At 40.6% G+C, this 23508-nt stretch overlaps 1 protein-coding gene and 1 pseudogene across 1 annotated transcript; both read right to left on the minus strand.

The window, feature by feature from the left end:
• Positions 1-170: 170 nt before the first annotated feature.
• On the minus strand, positions 171-21345 carry LOC140271303 (deoxynucleoside triphosphate triphosphohydrolase SAMHD1-like). Its single transcript, XM_072366462.1, has 13 exons — positions 21034-21345; positions 20841-20907; positions 20598-20670; positions 19984-20144; positions 19627-19742; positions 19282-19352; positions 2191-2349; positions 1988-2088; positions 1721-1829; positions 1546-1637; positions 1303-1418; positions 328-446; positions 171-230 (listed from the first exon to the last, which is right to left on the minus strand). The coding sequence occupies exons 1-13, from the start codon at positions 21212-21214 to the stop codon at positions 171-173; spliced, it is 1425 nt and encodes a 474-aa protein (XP_072222563.1). The 5' UTR covers positions 21215-21345.
• Positions 10856-18285, minus strand: LOC140271191 (NUAK family SNF1-like kinase 1; annotated as a pseudogene).
• Positions 21346-23508: the final 2163 nt, after the last annotated feature.

Genomic DNA, 23508 nt, shown 5'->3' on the forward strand with positions numbered 1-23508 from the left:
AACATGTGTCTCAGTTTTTAGGTCATTGATTGTATGCGCTTGTGATTCAGTCCAAATGTGCAAATACAACATATGTTGGGACGTGGGATTGGGATATTGGATTGGCTTGTAAAATTAAAAGAATTAAGTATAGTGCATCGTTCTTAATAAGCCACAAAAAGTCCAGTATGTCAAGTTTTAGGATCTGAATTGAAGAAGAACTTCTGGGTCATGTCTTTGAGTGTCAGTCTCTAAATCTTTCAAAGTCTTCACATACACTAAAAGAATAAGTAGCAAAAGCAATTGGTATCCCCATTTAAAAAAGTTGATCTTGAATGTTTGACACACCTTGGCCTCACCCAGACACTTGTACAAGTCTCGAGAGATGATCCTCTTCAGAATATTGCTCGCTGGCATCAGTTCATCTTGATGCAGGTCTGGGTGGAGTATTTTTTCAAACACTTGATCTTCAAAGCAAACAGAAATACAATGAAAGACAAGTTAGTAAACAAAAGAACAGGTCAACATTTCTTCAGTGGTATTAATATAAGTGTATAATAACTATTAATATATTGCAGAACAGTTTACTCGTAACTTGTTCAGGTAGGTGTAAGTATAAAAACAACAACTGGAGAACAAATATCACAGCCCAACCCATGAAAGCACATGGCTTCCAAGCACAAGCGTAGTTCTGCTTGAACACACTTTAACATTCTCATCCAGCTGACAAAACAAGTTCAAATGTTTCAGCAACAGCTTATTAGCCTGAAACTTCACTTACGAGAGAAACAAGCGAGAACAGGGCAATTCTTTGGGGTTTCAGCACGAAATTCATGTTAAGTCTTGCAAGCTGAAAGTCTAACAGGGCTCAACTCAATGATTCTAATGCAATTCAATAGTGCAAACAGAGAAACACTTCAACACTACTGTTTCTTCATTACACAGACACAGAAGTGTTGAAACCTTGGTCTGTTTGCACTATTAAAACTGTATCAAAACCAGTGCAAATGAATATCAATGACCAATCTGTTTACAAGGTCTGCCAGATACAAGGTCTTTATCACCTACTTGGTTGAGAGGGCCAAGGATCAGAAAAGTACTGCTTTGATTCAAGTTGTCCAGTTCATGGCTCAACTCTTGTCCGGCTCTGTCTAAACTCACTCTATTTGATTCCCCTTTGAATGTCCAGCTTGCTCCGTTATGTTCCAGAGGTCAAGCCTCTCTCTTGATCTCCTGCTGCTTATACCTGCTGTGATACTTACCAAAAACTTGTAAATAATCAATTCTCGGTTCAATTCGTCTTTGAATTTGGCATCCACTGACCTGTCAGCTTGGTGTAGGCCTCCATGTCATTTTTGGCTTTTGAGAGAGTGAACATCTCCTCTTTTGATCCACTGATCTTGATGTATGGATCAGCTTTTAAGAAAGCATCCTTGATCCTGGATAGAAATCAACAGCTTTTTAAAAAACATTCAGGAACATATATATATAAATATATATATATATATATATATAGTATATATATATAGTACGTATAGTACCAACATGGGAAGACTAGGTACTCACATAATCTGTATATTCATGTTTACTTTGTGCTGGTAGGCTCTTTTATGGAGACGATTCCTGGTTTGGAACATGTCGTACAGATTGTCCACCTCCTGTGAAGATTGTTGCCTTTGATTAAGTAACACCCACTCAGATAAACCTCTTATTTTTTAGCTTAAAAAGCAGGGGTCAACACCTTGTCTCTGCAGCAGATGTGTTTCCGCCCATCCACTTCACACACCCTCACAAACATGAAGTACCGCAGGTGGTCAAAGTTGTTCTGGATGCCAAGGTGGTGACAGTCCCTGAGAAAAGACAGAGGGAGCAAATGCATCAATAAAAATAAAACCTTCACTCAAAAGTCTTCAAAGGGTGATATTGTACTTGTTCTGGGAAAGTAATACACACAGTTGAAGTTCCTCGCTCTACATCAGTAACTGTTTTAGTTTTAAGCAAACTCCACCTGGCAAAGTAGTCAAATTTGTCCACATCGATCCCATTAAGCTTGTTTGCCACAATCTCATAGAGGAAGGACTTGCCCTGTTGTCGACCTTCGTATGGCCACTGTGGAGATGACAGTATTGAGCATTAGACTTTAGACATCTGCAGCAAAAATCAAAGTGATTGATTTCAGAATACTCTTACAGATTTATCTTTTGTAGAAACTGGTGCATCATTTTCCAGAGTGCTCAAAGGCTTTCCTAGAATCAGCTCCTTGATGAAGACCAGGTCTTCTTCCACTTTGAACCCGTATGTTTTCATCTCTGACTTCAAACCATTGGCTTCCACCATGTAATCAAACATGCGTAGAGAAGCATGCTCATGCTGCAGGATACACATGTTCATCAGTATATTTATAAGAGAACTTGAATAGTCACAACTTGTGACAGCATCCTGATATTCAGACATTCAGTGCTGCTTTAAAGGTAAAGTTCCGTTTTTTTAAACCTGGACATATTTCTAGCTGTATATATACGTGTTAATTTACTCATTGATAGCATTTTGGTGTCACTCTGAGTCGTTTGGACGCTATTTAGATCAATCGAGAGCCGCTTATATATCTTCATATATTATGATGGGAGTGAACGGGGCAAGGCCAATGCAGCCTCTAAATAAGGCATGAAACTCCTACATTTCACTGGTGAAATTCAGTGAATGAGGAGGAAAGTGCAGAGCCATACGCAAAGCAATGTTAAGGCCATCTTTTATGAAAGAACACAAATGAGTTTTTAGGGGATTAATAATAGCTGGAGTGGCACTTTATCTCTTACCTTCCATTTATCCTCTGGGAGTGCTTCTGGGATAAACATCGTATCATATAGATGAGAAAAGGGTCCATGTCCTAAATATGGAGAAATGGGAAATATTTCTGTTTGAGGATTTATAAATGTGCAAGGGATTGAAATAAATGAAGATAAAAATATTGTCATTCATCATTTATGTAGCAAACTCAAGTGTGGAATTTAATAAGATTTTAAATGACTGCAACATTCTTTTGTGGGGATGGTCAGTGTGGAAATACCAGATGGGGGATTTCTACATCAAAGAAGAGAAATTTACAACAATCTTTGCCCACAAAAGCATTTTGGGGGAGTTTTCTCAGCCCCTCTTTCCACAGACCTGTGCCATAAATTTAGATAAATGCATTTATAGCTTAGTACTAACTAAGCTGAACAAACAACGGACCCTCTCAGGAGAGTATTGGGGAAAACCAGAACAGGACCCTTCCGACCCTATATGGTTCAAAGTAAACAATGGTGACAGAGAGACAGCCGCTACATGGACCTCTCAAAAGTATCTCACCCATAATCACTTTTTAGCTGAATCTTGAAACTGTATTAAATATGCTTTATATCTTTGTACACGTTCTTTCATGTTCTCAGTGATATCACAAGCTGCATTTTAAAACCTTTTTCATGATCGCACATAGAACGATACGGAGGATATTGTTTTGGAAAACTTGCATATGTGACATTTATATGAAATAATGCAACTATTAACCAATGCGCCAGCTGTTTCTTATTGTATTCTGTGTTTAACACAAATAACATTTGTTGGTTCGTTATTCATATGTCATAACTTTACAGATGTCCATCTGAATTTTGAGATCCATAACCATCTTGTTATGTTGTTTTTGCTGTCTTTATATCCTAAGTTTATGCTATATCTTTACAAGTTATGGTGTTTTAGAATCCTCTGAACAAATATTTATGAGATGGCGGAATGCAGGAGTCGAATTCTTCTTGCAGGTCACCTTACAAAATACGCCCAGGCAGACGTCACAACAGTTTCAGGCATACCATTGGCTGAAAGTGTAGCGTAGGCTACGTCATGCCCCGCCTCCGCGAATCAAACTCCGGAAACCGCGAGGAAAAGTGAGTTATCGCATAGGTTCTTGAACAGGATATGGACGGAATATTGTAAGAAAATTGCAGAGGCGTGGATGAAGCCGGAGCGGCCATCTCAGCGGGCTGGGCCGGAGCGGCGATGTCGGGAGACGGAGCGGGGGAGGCAAATGGGGAGAGGAGGATCTCGCGGAGAGCGTACGACTCCTCGTCCAAATCCGCGCCGAACACTTCCACCAAAGCCTCATGGTGGATTGTTCTCACTCCCTCCCAGACCGCCTGGAGTGCGGGGTTCCCCGGACCGCGTCCCCAGCGGAACACCTGCAGGACCTGGCCTGACAGCGACCACCACTCGAACATGTCGCCGCCCTCGGCAAAGCATTTCTGCAGGGCGGCGAGTCGGTGCTGTAGCTGCGCCAGAACTGCTGGGTCCATTTCTGACAGAATCCTTCTGTCACGATCGCTGGGAAGGTAGGACCCAGATGCAGCTCTTTCGTTCACAAAAACAAGGTTTATTCCACACAAAAACAGGGAGCACAGCAGGAACAAAAAGCACGGCCGAGACGGATTCAAAAATACTTCATGTTAACAAAACCAAGGCTATGAAAGAAATAAGACAAGACTATGATTAACGTCGATTACAAGACTATGAATAAAACAGAACTATGACATAACAAGACTATGGCTATGAATACAATGAACAAGGCTATGAGGCATGAAACCAGACTTATATAGTGAGGATTCTGCAGTGACTGAAAGTAAACCAGGAAGCTAAATACTGTGAGGGGAGTGATCAGTGACATGAGGTGCAGCTGAGAACAATTAACCAGGTGACTTGAGTGAACTGAACGTGACAGGGGAAAAATATGACAAGAACATAACATGATTAAACAAACTGTGACATAACACACACTGATAGGGCAGACTGTGACACCTCACATGTTTTTGATCATCAAAAGGAGCCAGCGTTCAGTTTGTCAACCGTTTTGTCAATCTTTGGTGAATTTAAGTTCACCTCATCGGAGTTGGTCAGCAACCAAAACCAACTCGACCCTTGGACAGTTTTATCATTATTTGCGTGAATTCCGACATACCCCGTCTTCAAGCTATCAGAAAGAAGCCAGGAAAGCGACTGGTCCAGTCTCTGATAGTAAACTTTAGTAATGATGTGTGATGAGGAAGTAATCTATGAATGTACAAGGGAATGCAGAGCTATAAATGGCTCTGGGTGAGGACTAAAATCTGGTCTTTCTTCATTCATTTGACAGTAATTGTTTAGTAAACACAGCTCCCTGTGGCTCTTTGGGCTACGTTTCTTATTCAGTGCTGCAGTTAATTTTCTTTTCCTTTAGCATCCCATTTCTGTTTTCAAGTAGTCAAGCAATCATGTACAATAAATATTAGTAGGCATTAACAGTTCAGTTTTGTGATTTTGTAGCATTAACTGATCCTGGCTTCTTTCTTTCTGTTTGTCTGTTGATTGTTTTAACTTTCCCCTTTTCAAAGCTACAGATATACAAAGTTCATTTCCCCTTTTCAAAGCTACAGAGATACAAAGTTAAATCACCTTTCCTGGGTTGCGGTCATTTCTGGGTGTGCTAAAGAAAAAGAAAAAGCAGAAAAGAGAATTTAGAAATGAATCAAATGGCAAATGAAACATAATTCAACCACAACACTCACTCAGTTGCCATCTTCTTTTGGTCGGCACCAGTTTCTGAAGAAAAGAGGAAATAAGACACATTAGGGCCTGTAAAACATAATCATTACTAAAAGCTGTTATGTGAAGAGTTTGTTTTCTAAAGTAGTTCTCTTTTTTCAAATTTTCCTTTTTTCAAAGTAATATTTTAAGTTAAAAGTAATGGCTTTCCATAGAATATTAATCAAAATGATTGATTTTCTTCTTTTTTTAAAATTACTTCACTCAAATCACAAACGCAATCTAATAAATCAGAAGACTAACCTCAAATATACTTTTTTTTTTTAATGGAATATATATTGCCATACTTAAACTCCTTTATATTTAAGGGACTTACAGGTTTCCTTCACTCTGCAATCCTTGTTGTTCTCTGGCAGCGGCTGCAGTATTGTCTTTAGTCTGTTGAAGTTGTCGAAACGTAAATAAGTTTCACATGGAAATAATAAATGTTGATCTGACATGTTTTAGTTTAATAATTCAGGACTGTCAGACAAATATTATTACCTTGTCTAATGCAGGTGATGAAGTCAGACTGGTGCAGAACAACACCAGCATTTTATAGTGTGGCCACACCTATTAGAACTGGTCAGCCTTGTCTCTATTATTGCTCATCACCTACTTTGATGACATTAACATAGTCCGACTGAAGTAATGTACAAAGGGAGTGTAGATCTATTAATGTTCAAACAAAACACCTTAACAGTATGTTTAAAAAAAAAAAAAGAAAATAAATAATCATGACTTCTATTAGAACAAATAACATGCATCAATGAATTTGTCTTTATTCTGATGATTTATTTTTCAGTGCTGAAGAGCTAATTTAACGATCTCCACTGATTTTCAATGTTGCAAAAATGAAGGGAGACTACTCGGTCCATCAACTTCCTGTTTCATGTTGAAGGACTTTTATTTAATAGGAGTCTATTGTTTGTCAAGCTCAGGTCCGCCTGTATTCACAGCTTATGCAAACACCTCTGCCTGTGCTATGGATCACGGAAGTGATCCACACACATGATGTGTGTTGTTTCTGGGTGTCTTTTCGTAATGGCTGCAATCCAGCTTGTTCATTTGTTTGGAGAGTGATGACAAGCTGATAAACAGCTGGTGGTTGTACCTGTATGATATTACAATCAGACTCAGTGAGACACTGATAAATGCAAAGTGTAATAAGTGATGATCTCTGTCACTAATAACAGCTCTTTCCTAATACATGGAGACATTACACCAAACCAGGAAGATCATTTTATATGATTATATAAGATTTTAAGTATATTTATTCATAATCACAGTGGCAGAGCGCTCAGAGACGTATAAGACTGAAACTAACTTTGTTGTTATGGTTTGATGACATTTCCATTCCTTTCTGCCTCTGCAAAGCATTTAACAAAGCTCCAGCTTTGCTTCTCTGACAGCCACATCCACTTTTTTTAAGGCGTTGATAAATCCTACCCATTATTAATTCATTTGATGACCTTGATACATTTTTTGATGAAGTTAAGAGTTGCTTTGTCAGTTCATAAGTAAACCCTAAACTGCAGACACTTCATTGTCCAAAATGAAGGGTCCACTGCAGTCTCTGATGTCCGTTGCAGAAAAAGCACTTATCTATTAACTGAGTACTGAAATGACTTAATCTGAAGTACTTCATACTACAGAAATGGATGAAAAACTAGTCTTTTTTTCATTATGAGTTCAACATTGCACGATAACAGACATGAACTGAAAATATTCTTGCATGAGGACCAATGAGTCCAGAGCATCTAAATGTTAAAAAACAACTGTTTCAAAAGTAGAATAAAAACTAATTGCTTTGTAATTATTTAACACAGTGTAAGTTGTAAAGTTATGAGGAATAAAAGGAATATAGTAGAAGAACTACGTAAAATCCAAGTGTGACAAGTCCTGACTGATTTGGTTCCAGTACAGATGACATTTGGCTGTCCAACCAGCTTTACAGGAAGCTCATTAAAAGATATTTATGGTAATGTGAACAGGGTGGCTCTGTTTGTTGTTAAAGAGGAACTCCGGTATTTTTAAACCTTGTTACGGCCTCATAAAATTAAAATAATACATAGGCTCAATGAGACCGTAACATATTAGGATGCCACACAAGGTTTGCAAAAAGGACAAGATTTATTAAAAAGTTGCCACTGAAAAGGAAAAGGGGAAAAAAAAGTTAATGGTTAACCCATAAAGTTATGAACCAAAAAGAGAACAAAAGGAACAAAACGGGAAACACAGGGCCAGCCACGCAGTGGGCCGTCGCACCCTGCACTTTCCCCACTTACTGAAAAAACCCCAAATGTAACCTGAAACAAAAACTAACAGGACTACCGGCAGTCTCCAACTCAAACTAACATAAACTAAAATAAGAAAAAAAAACTCTGCCATCTAAGACAGATGAATAATAAGGGTTGACTATTAAATCAAAAGAAAGCAAACCATCAATGTGGCTGCTGCCCCCAGAGTGAGAGACCGCAGCCTTCCTCCTCTCCCTCTTTATCCTCGACCTGATTACCAATTGCCTACTGGCCTGTGGAGGACTACAAAGAGGAAGGAGAGGGCGGGGAGATCAGCACACCAAAACACTCCAGGTGTGCCATTACCTGGCCACACATAACAATCTAGACCTTATTTCTGGCATGAAATACGTTCATCTACTCACCGAGAACAGTTTGGTGAAAGTCTGCCTCCTTCGGAAGATATTTAGATAACTCGCGATCTAAATATCGCGATCTAATGAGCTGTGCTGCAGCGGCGGGCGGCGATGACGTCATCCCAGTAGACGAGTGTGTAGAAAGCCCTCTATAAGCCCCCCGATAGCCGCCAATAACAACTACACAGCAGCTATGAACTGACAGTGCTATAGTACACGTTCATTCATTCATTATTCTTCAAGTATTGGTGAAATAAAGACAGATAATGCCTTATTTAGAGGCTGCATCGTCTAAGCCCCGTTCACTCCGTTATATGGATCTCCAGTTATCTAAATATCTTCCGAAGGACGCTGACTTTCACCAAACTGTTCTCTGTGAGTAGATGAATGTATTTCATGACCGAAATAAGGTCTAGGTTTAAAAATAACAGAGTTCTCCTTTAATACATGCATTCAACAATCTGCTCTTTAAAACACTTGTAGGACAAAAACTGGACCCACCTCGTCCGTTTATGAACACAAACAGTGCCAACTAACACATGCTCAACAATCTTATTGAACAAGTTCTTCATCTTGTTTGTTACATATCTTAAAATCAGCAAACCGACTTTTATGCTGTGCATGTTCATGGTCTTGGCCAATGACATCAAATGGCCATAAGATGGCACCATTTCTCACCATTGCTTGAGATAAGGTCACTGATCCAATATTCTGCCAAACTATGTGAGTTTGATTCTTCTTCTGATGTCACTCTTGTGCTGAAAGTCGATGGTCATTTCTTCTCCACGTTGTGGAATCTTTAGACCTGGACATTTTCATACTGAAAAGGTAACACTTTTCTTGAATTACAACACACACAAACTTACAAATCTACATACAAATACATCCTGCTTTCCATTACTGTATTCTAATTTACTTTAAACTCATAACAGTGCACAGCATCCAGCATGACAGGATTGCAAAGTAAAGCTAGTTGTGTTTTTAAATGTGTACAATTTCTTGCAAATATATCCACATTTTGTTTAACCTTCGCAGACTTTCAACAGATGGCTTCAACTCAAGCTCTGTTGTGTTTAACCACTTGTAGACTTCTTGTGCATGCGCTTAATTCATGGACTTGTAGCCACAGCAGGAGTGCAATTAGGGATTTCACTACTCTAATGCCACTGTTCCTGAACTGCCCGAGCCCCAGTAAGCACCCTTTTACAAGTTAAGTCTGCCTTCCTTTGTTCGCTCATCAGTACTTTTATCCACACGTGAGGGAACACAAAGAAAAGTCTCTTGGCCTGCAAGGCTTAACCGTTAACTCTTTCCACTGGGTTTGCATTACAGGAGATATTTGGAATACTTCAACATCTTTAAAGTCCTCGCTTATTAAACCAATGCTACCCTGGGAAACTCTCAATAGAGCTGACAGGCGTCCCACACACTACTTTAATACTTTATGTTCATGATGACACTCCTCAGTTATCAACCCCTGACTTTTGAAGGAAAGTACTTGTTTAGAGTCAAAACCGTTCGTTTTTAACCTTTAGTTAAGAAAACCTAACGGTCAATGCAGGGAATATATGAGTAAACTGTTAATAATGATAAATTGATATGATTTCACAAGCACTGTTGGTTCATCTGGCCTCTTTAAAGGGGAAGTTAGTTTTCTTTTTTAAACTTGGACCTGTACATCCCAAAGTGAGACACTCAGTGGGTCTACATGATGAGATTAACTGGATTATGCTCCTTATCTGAGGGTAATTATCCTTAGATATATGGCGGTGAATGAATTGAATCAATGGCACAAAGCATGTCATACCCCGGTACGATAGGTGGCGCTGTCCCCATTTCAACTATCGCTAATAGAGCCACTTCCTGTTGACGTCTTCACCACCAACAGCAACAAACTCAGGCATTCAAGAAAGATGGCGAACGAAGAGCGAGATGAAGCTGCGTCCCTCTACATCTGTGGTGAGCTGGTTATGGCACAGACGTGATGCCCAACGGCGCATTCTCCATCGCGTTGTTTGTTTCTTTCTGTCGGCGGCGACAACAACAGTAATATCGTCTCCTTCGACCTCCGGGTGACGATCGCAGGAAAAAAACTCGAGCTTGCGCAGAACGCTCGATCCGATCCACTGTCGTCTATGTGCACGTTCAGTGGGCATTTGGATCGGGTTATCCCGGGTCTTAATCCGATCGCGAGTAACCCGATCCGTTTCTACATGAACTGAATAACTCAGTTTTATTGTAATTTAGCCATTAATCCGATCCGATTGCCACTGAGTCCAATCAGGTTTGAGGGGATTTTATGAGGTATGGGGCTTTGGTTAGTACATCTGAGTTACAAGGTTTTTACCTCACGGTGATGATGGACAGGCCTGCAACACAAGAGGATTATGTTAAGGAATAGATTTTTTTGAAAACTTTGCACAGTTGATTTGTCAATTCGTCTTTATGCAAAATGAGCCAGAATGTGGAATATAAGATGGCTCGATGTCTTTCATTTGAAACGTTCCCTCAGTTCTCTGTCTTGTGTCACGCTTTTTGGAACAAAAAGCTCACGCATCTGATACAATTCTGGTTCACAGGAAATCCTCTCTTGCTGCTTTCTCTGGTCACTCACCAGTGAAACAACTGGAAACGTTCAGATTCACATAATTTATTCCCTGCCCCCCAGGACAGAATGAAATAGCAGAACACACACAAACAGAATCATTTTCTCACAGTATCAAAACAACGGATTTAAAACAGGAAACATCTACTGCAAACATCACCTTAAACTTCCACAGCAGCACAGGTGGTGTCACTGTAAAAAGCAAAGCTATTGAACTGCTCGTCACACGGTGAGTGTTGGTGCAAAGGAGCAAACTGCGCACAGTACAAAACTGTGAGGAATAAATAAAGTAACACTTCAGCCTCTTCCACTCCCTATGTAGCATTTGCTGAAATAAAAACATATTAAAGTTCTATAACTCTTTTAAATGTCGTCGTACACAGATGTGCTTATCAATGAATCTGCTAAAAAAACAACTTAGTCCCTCTTGTGAGAATCCACAATGTATGAACATTTGAACACGGTGCTGAAAGAGATAAGAGGAAAACACAGCTGCAATACGATATGTTATCATAATGTGTCCCCGTATCTACTTGCAACTAAATTTCAGTGTGCTTGAACCCATTTATTGATGTTCATATAAGGCTTATAAGAAATGAAGTATTACAAAGGTTTAGTGGCAGAATTTCCACCACAGTAGAGTAGTCGTTCCCACCAAGCAGCACAATACTATCCAGGTAAACCATCAATGGTGTTTATTCTCAACTTCAGAGGAAGAAAAGCGTGTAACAAGATGCTGTAATTACAACCGCATCAGTCAAACCACAGGGTGGAAAAAAGGTGAAACTGTGATATTTCTAGTTGTTTTGTGTGTACACTGAACATTAAAAGAGTGGTTCTCTTATTGCTTTCTCACATGCTTCATGCACAGTAGATCAGGTTTCATTTAATAAGCAGGCTTCGATCGCACCTTCCTGTCATCAACACACAGACAACAATGAGTTTTCCTTTTTCTTAACTTTTCTAGTTACAGTCCTATTGTTTTATATTTGCAAAAAAAGCAGGTGGTTGAAAACACATACGTGTGTTTCACTCACTCACTATGCATAGAGTCATATTTCCAAGATGATGCTTTCATTGATCACAGCACTGAGACACAGATTTTCAAGGCTTGCCAGAGCAGAAAACAGGAAAATCCTCAAAGAAGATCTATTGTGTGAGTGAGTCCATTAAACAGAAAATTCAATCACAGTGGCAGATAGTGGGTCCTGTTTAAGTGTCAAGAGTCACCTTCTGTATTGGCTTGTGTCCAGAATACAGTAAAGCCGTCACAGGCTACACTTTAATTTGTCAGTCAGTGCAGGCAGCACATGAAGAAATTATGCTGTTTATTGCAGTGCAATGCTCAGGAGAGTCCGTGGAGCTCAGTCTTCACAAATTAACAGCCCGTGTTTTATCACAGAAATGTGAACTAAGGAATAGGACTTAAGCCCAGCTATTCCTCTCATTTCTTTCACTCAAACTAGCATTTTCTTCTGTGCCTCGCTGTCCTCGCGCACCCCGTCTGCCTCAGTTCTTAGCTGATCCAAATTCTCCTCAGAGTTGCAATTGCTGTGCTGCATCCCGCGAGAGAAAATCCTGCGACGTGACTGCTGAGCACTGAGATCCAGCAGATCAAATGAATCAGAGGAGAAGAGGCTGTCCTCGCTCACCACACTGGAGGGGCGGCTGCGGTGGCCCTCAGCGCCCCCCTTGTCCTGCATGAGCTGCAGCAGAGCCTCAGGGAGTATTGCAGGGGCTGAAGAGGGAGATGAAATGGGGTTGTCGGGAAGATCCAGACTGCGAGAGAACTTGCCGTTACGTTTGAGGATACCTTTCCGTCTCCTTACTGCTTCTGCGTGCATGGTGGGACTATCTTGTGCTGCTGGGAGACATGTGTGATGCTTGTTGGAGTCTGACTGACATGCATCACTCTCTTTAACTCCCAATCCAGAGTCTCTTCTTTCATTGGTTGAGTTATAACCCGTTTCCCCAACATATAAGTTCTTCAGTATCCCCTTCTTAGGCATCTTGGATGAAGGCTGGCTGAATGTAGAGGGAGTTGCAAGGCCTGTGGAAAACGCATCGACATGTGTGTGAGCCAGTGTTTGTGTCCGATAAGGCTGGGGAACGGTGTTAGACAATATGGAGGAAGAGTGCTCCTTAGGAGAGCTGTGGAATACAGAATCTAAACTTCTCTGGTGTTTTAGTATGCCTTTGGGTTTCCTTCTTTCAGTGTTGGAAGTGGAGGAAACTGCAGTGGAAGATGCAGCTGTTGGACAAACACCACAACCCCCGAGTGCTGTCTGGGGAATTGTATTCTCTTTACGTGACTTCCTGAGGCTCAAAATCCCTCCACGTACCCTTCCTTCTTCTCCTCCTCCTGCTCCGCTGCTGTTCCTCAGAGGAAAGCTGAAGTAAAGTGAGTTAGAAGTGAGCTGAGGAGACGACATGCACCCTGGGTCGACAGACATGTTGCCAGCAGCCGCGACACGATTCTGCCAGTCGATGTAGCGAGCCAGCAGAGGGGAAGGGCATTCTTGGTGAGGAGAAGAAGGGCAGTCACACACACTCTCTTCATAACCCCAGTTCACCCACCAGTGGTTGGCCACATCCTCTATTGTGGCCCTTTCCTCCACACGCACTGTCAACAACCAGTCAATGAGAGCGCAGGCGTCTGGAGGAAACCGGGACAGCAGTTATTTAAAGCAACAGAACTGGCAAACAATGTAGATAACAGCCCAAGCAATGATGTTTGACACTATTAACCACGTTAATAGAGGCCTGGATATTGTAAGAGTTTACCTGATGGGGGGTTGGGCCTGCGATAGCGGCCTTGGGTTATCTGTTCTGTGAGCTTGGTGTGACTGGCCCCATCAAATGGCATGCTGCTGTACACCAGCGCATACAGCAGCACCCCCAGTGCCCAGCAGTCGACCTGGGATGCACACACACACACACACACAGGTCCCTATTCATCCTTTATATCACTGTGAGTGCCAAACAATGAGATTTTAGGGTTGATTTCTTGTTGAAAAGTAGAAATTTTACAGGGTCTTTTAATGCCCTTTTTATCCAGATATGTTGCAGTTACATCATCAACTTATTCTAAATCTATATGATAATTTTCACAGTTTGCTCAAGTATTAATAGAAAAAAAGAAAGATAAGTTATAATGTGATCTCAAGTGCTCAGATATTTACTTTAAAGCGGGCAACAATCTGTCGCATTTTTCTACATACAATGCTTGTTCTAAGGAAATTAGTTCTTTCTTAAACTGGTTGTGGAGTTCAATGGTGTTGAGGAATCCCTATATTAAGATGGCCTTGGATTCAATTGCCAGTTGGACTTTTATATTTCATATTGTACATTTTTTGGACAAGGAAAAAACTAGATGTGAGCATTGATTAACATATTAAACTAGCCAGTGTGTAAAAAACAAAATGCTGTTTTTTCAAACTGAAAAACAGGGGAAAAGCAACCTAAAATTCACTGTTGAGTGCTGACTCACCTCTGGCCCTTCGTATGGCAGCCCCTTTACTATCTCTGGGGCAGCATAGAGCGGACTTCCACAATAGGTCTGCAGAAGAGTGCCCCTCTGGAAATGATTCGAAAGGCCAAAGTCAGCCAGCTGTGGGGGAAAAGCATACAAAATAACTTATTTTCATTATATTTATTTGCATTCCTTCCCACTACTACCATACACACAAACTACATGTTGGGAAAACATGGGCTTGCTCTGTAGCAAATGAGTCGCTAAGTCGAAATGAGCACTATTCAATACAGTTGAGCAAACAAAAAGTAAATTAAAGCGATGGACATACAAATGGAAAAAAATGCAGCAAATTGCAACCCAAATTTGAAAGAAAACAGCTGAAAAGTTCATGACACTGTCACAGCTGATTGTACAAAAACACAGTTCCAGCATGTGTATCTGTGAGTTCACATACTTGTGTTCAGTGAAAAAAAAGTCTGAGATAACTTAACAGCCTGTCACACTAGGGTAGACAGACCTCAGTCTGGGTTCTGGGTCCAACTCGTGTCCAGCACAGAAGGATTGAACTTCATAACATGATGGTTCATGTAACAATGAGTCTCTCATTGAATTAATTCACTCACTCTCTTCCCCATGAAATCTGGATTCCTTTTCAGTGAGCATGTTCTGCAGACTTCAAGTCATGTGGTTAAAGCAAAACAACTCAAAGCTATTTCTCTTAAAGAAGCCAAAAATAGGTCTGTTGAGCACTTGCCAGTGTGAGTGTAAGTGAGGAAAGAGAAGTGGAGCCAAAAACATGAGGCTGCTCACGCTCACGTAACAGAACAATCAGTCACTTCAGGCTGCGAGGAGCCATGCACAAACATACTGCGCCTCCTCTTTATCTCAAGAGATTGTTAACATGCACACCAGCCCACTATCAGAGCCTCTGGTGTTAAAAATAATCGCTATGACAGCTTAATTTCCATTGCACACAAGGCAGAGACCTCACTTACAGAAGATGAAGTCAGCTACTGTTTATTATTTATTCTAAGGCAGCAACTGAGTCCAGTATGAATACATCCTAATCCTGCTGCGTGTTTGTGCTTCTTGAAGCATGTATATCCCATCTACAAACATTAAGTAAAATGCAATATTTTTCAACGCAGCTTTGAGCTTCTCTAGTTTAACATGTGCACTGTAGGCTATGATATAGTAAAACTAAAACAGTGTGCCTGAAAGGTAAATGGGTCTATTAATGGTTGAATTATGTCATGCAAACATAATGCAAATACTTTTGCTCCACAGTGCATGACTCAATACTTGACCAAGACCCAAAATTTTACATAACATGTCCCACTGTTCCTATCCTCTTACACATGCCATTAGGCAGCTATTGTGCTAAAATAACAGACACATGCATTTCCCTGCAGCAGACGCTGTGGAGAACCTGTGGTGATTAGGGTAGGCAATGACTGAAAAGCTGCTGAGAGGTCTGCACATAGTGTTCTGCTTTATCTGTCAGACGGACATATGTATATACAGATATATATAAAACCCTCCGAATGGCACTAGTGCCAAGATGGCCTGCTGAATTCCCAGCATTCCCTTTTTACCATGCACAGTTCCCATATAAGGACAGTAATATCCAGACAGGGCTAAAATATCCCCTGAGTTGTCCTTGCACTGTTTGTTCAGGTTCAGTGTGCATAGTTTGAGAAATATTATCATTACTGCGGGTAGAAATTGAAATTAAAGAATGTTTTCCAGCTTGAGGTCTCGATGCACAACACCATTCTGCAACAGATCAAATGCAAACCATGAGGTTCTGAGTTTGGAGAACCTCGAGAAAACATTTTCAGACACTTTGTGTTAGTTTCATCTGACGATGATTTGATCCTGATCCTGATGGCATTAAGCACTTGTGTGCCAATGAGAGGCAGACAGCTGTGGAGCCTGCAGAGACAGAGCTTAAGATCCAACGGGAAGAAAAGTCTGTTGCCGGATCAGGTTTTTCCACTGACTCTGAGGGGGCAGTAATTCTTAAGAGGAGACAAAGCCCCAGTAGATAAATGTGGCCACCCAGGAAGTGGAGTGGCACGTCTCAAAGAGCCTCCTTGTTTTATTAATCACATCCTCCTCAGGGCACTTTTGTGGAAGAAATGGTCCATGACTTAGACACCGTCTTGCACACCACAGACATAGAAAAATTAAATATGTGTGGCAAATCATATTATAATTCTTATTTTTTTCTTTTTTTGTGTGTGGCCTGGCTATAACCTGATTTGGACAACATCAAAGTATTTTCATTCTTCTCTCGTAGCCTTGAAAAGTTCACCATGTGTCCTGCATACCTCTGAGGCACATTCAATAATTCATTCATGCCAGAACATTTATGTCTATTTTGGGACCGTATTCGAGGGCAGTAGGAGCACAAAATCCACCTGCCTTCACACTACAAAGCTGCAGGAGATGGGTAATAATCCCAGTCTAAAGTGTGGCATTCATGATGAATCAAAACAAACAAAACCCTATGGGTCACACCTAGATCAGCTGACTGTCAGGCACAGCTCCTCAAAGCTAATGTGTAATAATAGGATTTATGTATTTCCTTGATAATTCTTGCTTTCTGGCACAGGGGTTGATTTTATGTACAAAACAACAATAAAAACAAAGAAAACAAAGGTGACCCTTTGCCAAGGCTTACACTAATTTGGAAGAAGGAGGCTAAATATGTCAGTGTGTGACTGTCAAGAACACTCGAAGCTTAATGCACTCTTAACCCAGAAAGATCTGAAAACTGAAGTCAAGTTTTTCAGCTGTATAACGATTAAGATTTAGTGGATTTAGCAGCACAGCATTTGTTTATGCTCAAGTGAACGTTCGGCACGTGCCTACATGCCCTAATTTAGACTGAACTCCAGTGGCATGTTTGCAGAGAGTACAGTGTGTGTGCAGGTAACCTTGTGGCAGTAGTGAACGGCAGAGATGATTTGTCTGAAGATGCTTCTGGCTTCTGTCTCTGGCAGTCGTCTCCTCTCTTGTATGTAATCATAGAGCTCTCCTCTGCTAGCGTACTCCATCACTATCACAATCTTATCCCGGCTCTCGAACACTGTCAACAGGGCACATTTACAGTCCATCTTTACACAGATATCAGATAAAACACAGTTATTTTGTTTGACACACCTGCAAAATTGATGTAACTGACACTCTTTGAATGTGTGGCTATGTGGGCCTTGTACTGATTTAGATGGTAATATCACTACTTATTTTACCCAAGACAGAAACACACTATCACACAATCCATGACTTACACTACTGGGATGGCCAAATGCCAACCACTGATCCTAAACAAGATATTTTCAGGATTATTGCTTAAAAGACAGAAAACAGTTCCAAAACATTGACTTATTCAGAAAATATTGTAATTTCCATAAAATCAGAATAGCACTTGCTGGGGACCATTTGCTGCTGCGGCTTGATCACTTTAATGAGTAGTTTGCTGGTTAAAACAGAGTTGGCATAAAATAAATGACGGAACCCATGTTCGTTGTAGGGTCACCCATGCAATGATGCGTCATTGATGTTCATTTTAATTTGTCATGGACAAATAACCAGATTTACAGCACAGAGCAAGAGGCCACATCGGACTTTAGATGCACAAAGAATACTTAGTTGGATTAAGTCACTGCTGGTTTTGGTCTTTAAATGGGATTTGTTATCCCTCATTCTTGGGCACTATCGGACCTCTGTAAAGTAAATGCTGTTGTGTGTGCATTGAGGGAATATAACTTAATATGAATTAAGCATGCATCTTTTTACGCAACTCTCTTTGAAACATTCATCTGTTAATGACACTGTGGGTTAATTCATGCTGACTTTTCCAACTTGTGTGAAATTGCGTGTCTTACCCTCGTGGAAGCGTATGATGTTGGTGTGTCTGAGTGAGGAGGTGATCTCAATCTCTCGCTGGATGTGGATTCTATCCAGATCATCAGGCCGTTATCGTCCACCAGGTAGTCAAACATAGCCAGCGAGGTAGTCTCATGCTGAAAGATGCACAAAGTTATTGGAAAATAAATTAAAATGAAAGCATAGTTACTCCTGACTCAAACAGAAACAGCTCATCTCTGGTTAAACATGACTAATGTCTCGTGCCTTATCTCTCACGTTTGGCAGACTCCAGGCTTGAGGTTACAACTTACAAGAAGCCTGAGCTGGCTTAGTAGTTCTTATCAGTTGTCCTTATCGGCCTTAACAGTGCAATCACCACCTCAACCCCTAAACTGTTTTCTTATCAAATCAATTGACGTTAACTGCTTTGTGCAGAAGCTCTGGCTGGCAGGAATTTAAACGGCCAATAAAAAACATCAACTAAAAAAAACTCTGATAAAGAAGATTCAGAAAGAAAGGAAAACTGTTCAGGCAAGAGTTTGCCTGAATATGTGATTAAAGGCTTTGTGATAAGAAGAACTTTCCAGCATATTTACGGGTTTAGCAAGTCTTCGGGCTGCTGTAAGCCGGTACTCCAGCTTCACGGTATCTACAGCACGCGACTGAAATGTAGCTCAAGACTTTCCAGGTAATTCTCAAAGAAAATGTCTCCAGAGATTACTCCTTATCCCTCAACCAGCAATCTGCATTTGTTCCCTTATTTTCTAAAAAACAGAGACTGTGTGGAAAATATCTTGCTAAAACAGCAGCTAAATGCACTGAAATAATGGAGGTGCTGCTCTTTGGAGATCATGTGATAAGTTTCACAATTTGCGGCCGAACAAATCAAACTTTCCTGCATTAGCAATTCAGATGATATTCATGTCTCTGCTAGTATATTCCAGTTTTAAAACCTAGTGTTTCTTTGTGTCCTCTTAGTCACCAAATAGTTTTGTGAAGAGTCACAACCTCAACAAAACAGGACATGTCGACGACACAAACAGGAAATTAGTCAGAAGACCAGAAGAGGCTGCATGTGGCTGAGTAACTAAAGGAAAGTCTTACCTTCCAGGTAATTTCAGGACGTGCTTTTGGGATAAACCTGCCATCAAACATATGAGAAAATGGTCCATGTCCTGAAAAGGGTAAAAAAAAACAAAAAAAAAAACAACTTAACGTGTGAGACTCAGCTTCGTTTTTGTGACTTTGGTGTTTCATGACTTGATGTCTGACCCCAACCAACACTTTAAAGCACAAATTTTAATGAAGGAAAAAACCAGCGGCTGCTGTGTCATCGTGTGTAAAAATCACTGGTAAAACTGCGTCGCTCATCAGTCTGATGTCTTGGGGTGAAGGACTGAAAACACTGACCGCCTCTCTGGAAAGCTGCGTTTCCGAGACATTACTCACCGAGGTCGTGACAGAGCCCGGCGATCTGGACACACAGGATGTCTCTGCGAGAGATGAGGAGCTCTGGCTGCCTCTCATTCAGAGCTTGAACAAGTTCTCCGGCCAAGTAGCCCACCCTATAATCAGCAGAAACAACGTTTACTCCATACAAGATAGAAATAAAAATGTGCAGAGATGAGGACCCTCACATTGCCTGATCTGCTCAGAAACAGAAAACACACTCTGTCTCTTTATCCTCTCACATCAAGAAATGTCCTCATGAGCTCTGAATTTACAGCCCTTTTACTGCCTTAAGTGTATCTGACAGCAAACAGATGAACCCAGGAGAATAAACAGTGAATCTAACTGATAGGGTACCCGATGCTGTGTTCAAAGCGGTTGTGGGACGCTCCCGGAAAAACAAAGTACGTCCCTCCGAGCTGCTTGAGGTTTCGAAGTCTCTGGAACTGAGGCGTGTCGATGATTTTGATGAGGAGCGGGTGTAACTCTACGTGTCCGTGGATGGGATCGTTGAACACCTGACAGCAAGAAGAACAACAAACGGCTTTGACAACAAGCAAATAACAACAAAAAGAGATTCAGGTCACCACTCACAATCAACAGAGGGAAGTGCCAAAACCATCAGGACAACAGCAGAGAACCCACACATATGTGTATATATATATATATATATATATATATATATATATATATAAATAGAAACTACATCTTTTCCTTGGGTCATATTGTGAAACCATTTTAAAGATGAGCAGCATTTAAATGCAAAGCAAACAGCAGCAGTAAAGAGGAAGTAACACCTCCTCTTCTTTCTCTAGCAGCCCATTAAAATCATGGTTTTAATGGGTTTGAGGGAACTAGTCTTTCAACATGTCACACCCATTCTGTTCTCTTCATCTATGGCCCTTTATTTCTTTTTTAAAAATACTTATCTCTATAGCCTTGAAAAAAAACCGCTGTGAGGAAGTTCATACCTTGTTTGGCTCAGTGTCTATCTGCCACAACTTCCTCAGGCTGTGTAAGATCTGCAGGCGGTCACCGAGACACCTAAAATGGGGGAGGAGGTGATACACAAAAGATGCTGTGAGGCAAAGTCAGACATATCAAAAGTGCGCAGTCAACTGGGTCTTTGAAACCACTATTATGGCAGCTGGGGAAACTGATCTGTGTCACATCTTCCTCATTTCACTGTATTTAAGACGCGCTGACGCACTTACTTTATGCCAATCTTTTCCAGCTCTGCATCCTTGAGATATCGCAGTCCAACACCTGTGATGTTCTGGGCTTCACAACAGAAAAGATAACCGATGTCAGCTAAAGTGTAACAACAAGCATACAGACACGTAAACCCCCTGAGCTGAAAACTGGGGGGTTTAGATGCAACCCCTGATGTCAAACCAGAACACAAACCTCGAAATGCATCCTCCCATTGTCCAAGACCTTGACTCCGCAGATACCGGCACGTTTCTTCCACTCCCCATTGCATGAAGTCCGAACCGGGCAGCCGGACCACCGACACCCCTTTTTCCGGCGTTTTGAAGCGGTCACTGGAGCTAAACTCGTCCGGTATTGGGCGCTTACGATTCGACATAGCGACGTGACAAACAGGCGGTAAATGTTTAATATGCGGATTAAAGCCAGAAACTATAAAAAAAACGTCAGCGTTCCCCACGTTGGCTGAAACAGCTGATCAGACAGTCCCGCACAGAAAGTGTTCAGGCGGTGAAAAACACCCGGGTTTTGTCTTTGCACCGGGCGCATCAAGTCCGACATGAACACAAACAGATGTTCCGGTTTTGTATTTCAAAATAAAAGCACACAATATCGTGTTGATGGTGAGGTTTTGATAGAAAACTACACTCTGAATATTATAGATATTAATGAATTTTAGATTAGATTATGGGATCTATAGCATCAGATATCACGAGATTTGGAAAACAGTTTTAAAACCTCAAAAATAGATCATGGCTCATGATAACTCTACTGTTGGGAATAATCGTCAATGGGGTCAGATTAAGTTCTTTCTTCTTTTTTTTCCACAAAAACTGAAGACACAACACGTGTTTATTCTACTAAACACATACGCGCGCGCAAACACACAAAAACACTCATACATATATGTAAATATAGGAATTCATCTATTTATTTTCTCAAATTGAACACTTCCGGTATTTTGTCTGCCTGTTGACATTTTAACGTGTTATCTCTCAATGACACGCGGAGGGTTGAGCAAAATGTGGAGCATGGATGCTGCATTCGCTGTAGTTGGGAAATGAGACTTTCAAAACATTCTCAGATTAAATCTGCATTGTCGATGCAACGATTGTAAAAAAACGTCTTTCTCCAGATTTATCTCACTGATTTACTGTCAACAACACAACAACACGTTGATGTCGTTCGCTGTTCGCAGAGGATGACAGATGAAAGTTTACGCTAAAGGCAATGTAGTATTATTTAAAAAACAAAGATTTAGCCTTTACTGTGTAGTCTACCTTTTGTGAAGCTTACATAAAGTGCAAAAGTAAATGAAGATATTTTCCGGATATCAAGATATATCGACGTTGCGACCTGATTGGTTTCCTTGATATATGCTGGTTAGTAATCAGAAAGTCCAATTTCGCTGCTGTCTTCGAATGCAGCAGAAACTGAAGCTCTGACAGCGCCCCCAATTACATAGAATAACCCGTCATCGCAGATCCTGTAAAGGCGGCAGTTTAAAAATGTTTATTTCTTTCAATATCTTCAAATTGTTTTTTAAATTAGTCACTAGTGACCAGAGAGAGACCACCACAGACACTCTACCAGCAAATAACATGATATGCTGAAACAGAAAGGAAAAAAAGATGAAAGATAATGTTCTGCAATGAGATTATTTTTATTAAAATTTCGGAATTTTTTAACAAGCTGTGTGGGAAAATTTAGAGTCAATGCAAAAGGAAAAATAGAATAATTCATCTGTAAACAAAGTCAAACTGTGTAGTTGAACTAAAATAAAGAAAGCACTTAAAAGTCTGGATAAGGAGTAAACTACAAGCAAAATTCAGAGATGATGGACGTGGATGGTCATCCATGACTCTCTGGCTCTATCTGTTCTGCTTGCACACTCACAAGCTAAGTTAACAAGTGAGTTGAAGTAGAATGAAACCTGATTTTGTGTGATGGGGGATCATCACATAGCAGTCACACAGTATATCCTCACTGGTATGGGGGAAGAACCACCTGACAGACTGACAATCCAGATATAACAGATGGTCCACGTTGTCATGTATCTGCCTTGTGATGTTCATGATAATCCCAAGACTGTCCATAGGTACTAAATGGTAAACTGCATGTTTTGTACATGACTTGAGTTTTTCTGTCTCTAAAAATGCAGCTGTTCTCCAAATTACACCTGCACACACTTTCTGTATTTCCCTGCTCATATTGGAGAAATATACACAGTTTTTAATTTATGCTTCTGCTTTTTCATGTTGCCCCAGACTGATTATATGATGTTTACTTCAGGGCTCTGTGAGGGTCAGGCTATCTGCTCCAGGGCTCCTCTGTGCATGTTATGTGTAGCTGTCCTGCTGCAGAATGAATGACAGCAGTACCATCTGCACCTGAAGGGGCTGCATGACTGATAAGAATTTAAACTTTAGAAGATAGTACATTTATTTTATCGCTTTTCCCTAATATGAACGATGGAATTATTACGTTGTTTCCTAGAATTGATAAAATGAAAAAATTCATTCTAAATAAATAAATCAAACAGAAAGTAGAGCAACAAGGGCGTAATATTGAAATTGGCATGCGAATGATCTGAGATAATTTCATAAAAACAGTATTTATGCTGAATTACAATTTACCCTTAAGCAAAGTTTAACTCCACAAAGATGCAAAATA

Source organism: Leuresthes tenuis, unplaced genomic scaffold (genome assembly GCF_036924035.1).
Source record: "Leuresthes tenuis unplaced genomic scaffold, fLeuTen1.0.hap1 SCAF_16, whole genome shotgun sequence".
In the NCBI taxonomy this organism is placed as follows: domain Eukaryota; kingdom Metazoa; phylum Chordata; class Actinopteri; order Atheriniformes; family Atherinopsidae; genus Leuresthes; species Leuresthes tenuis.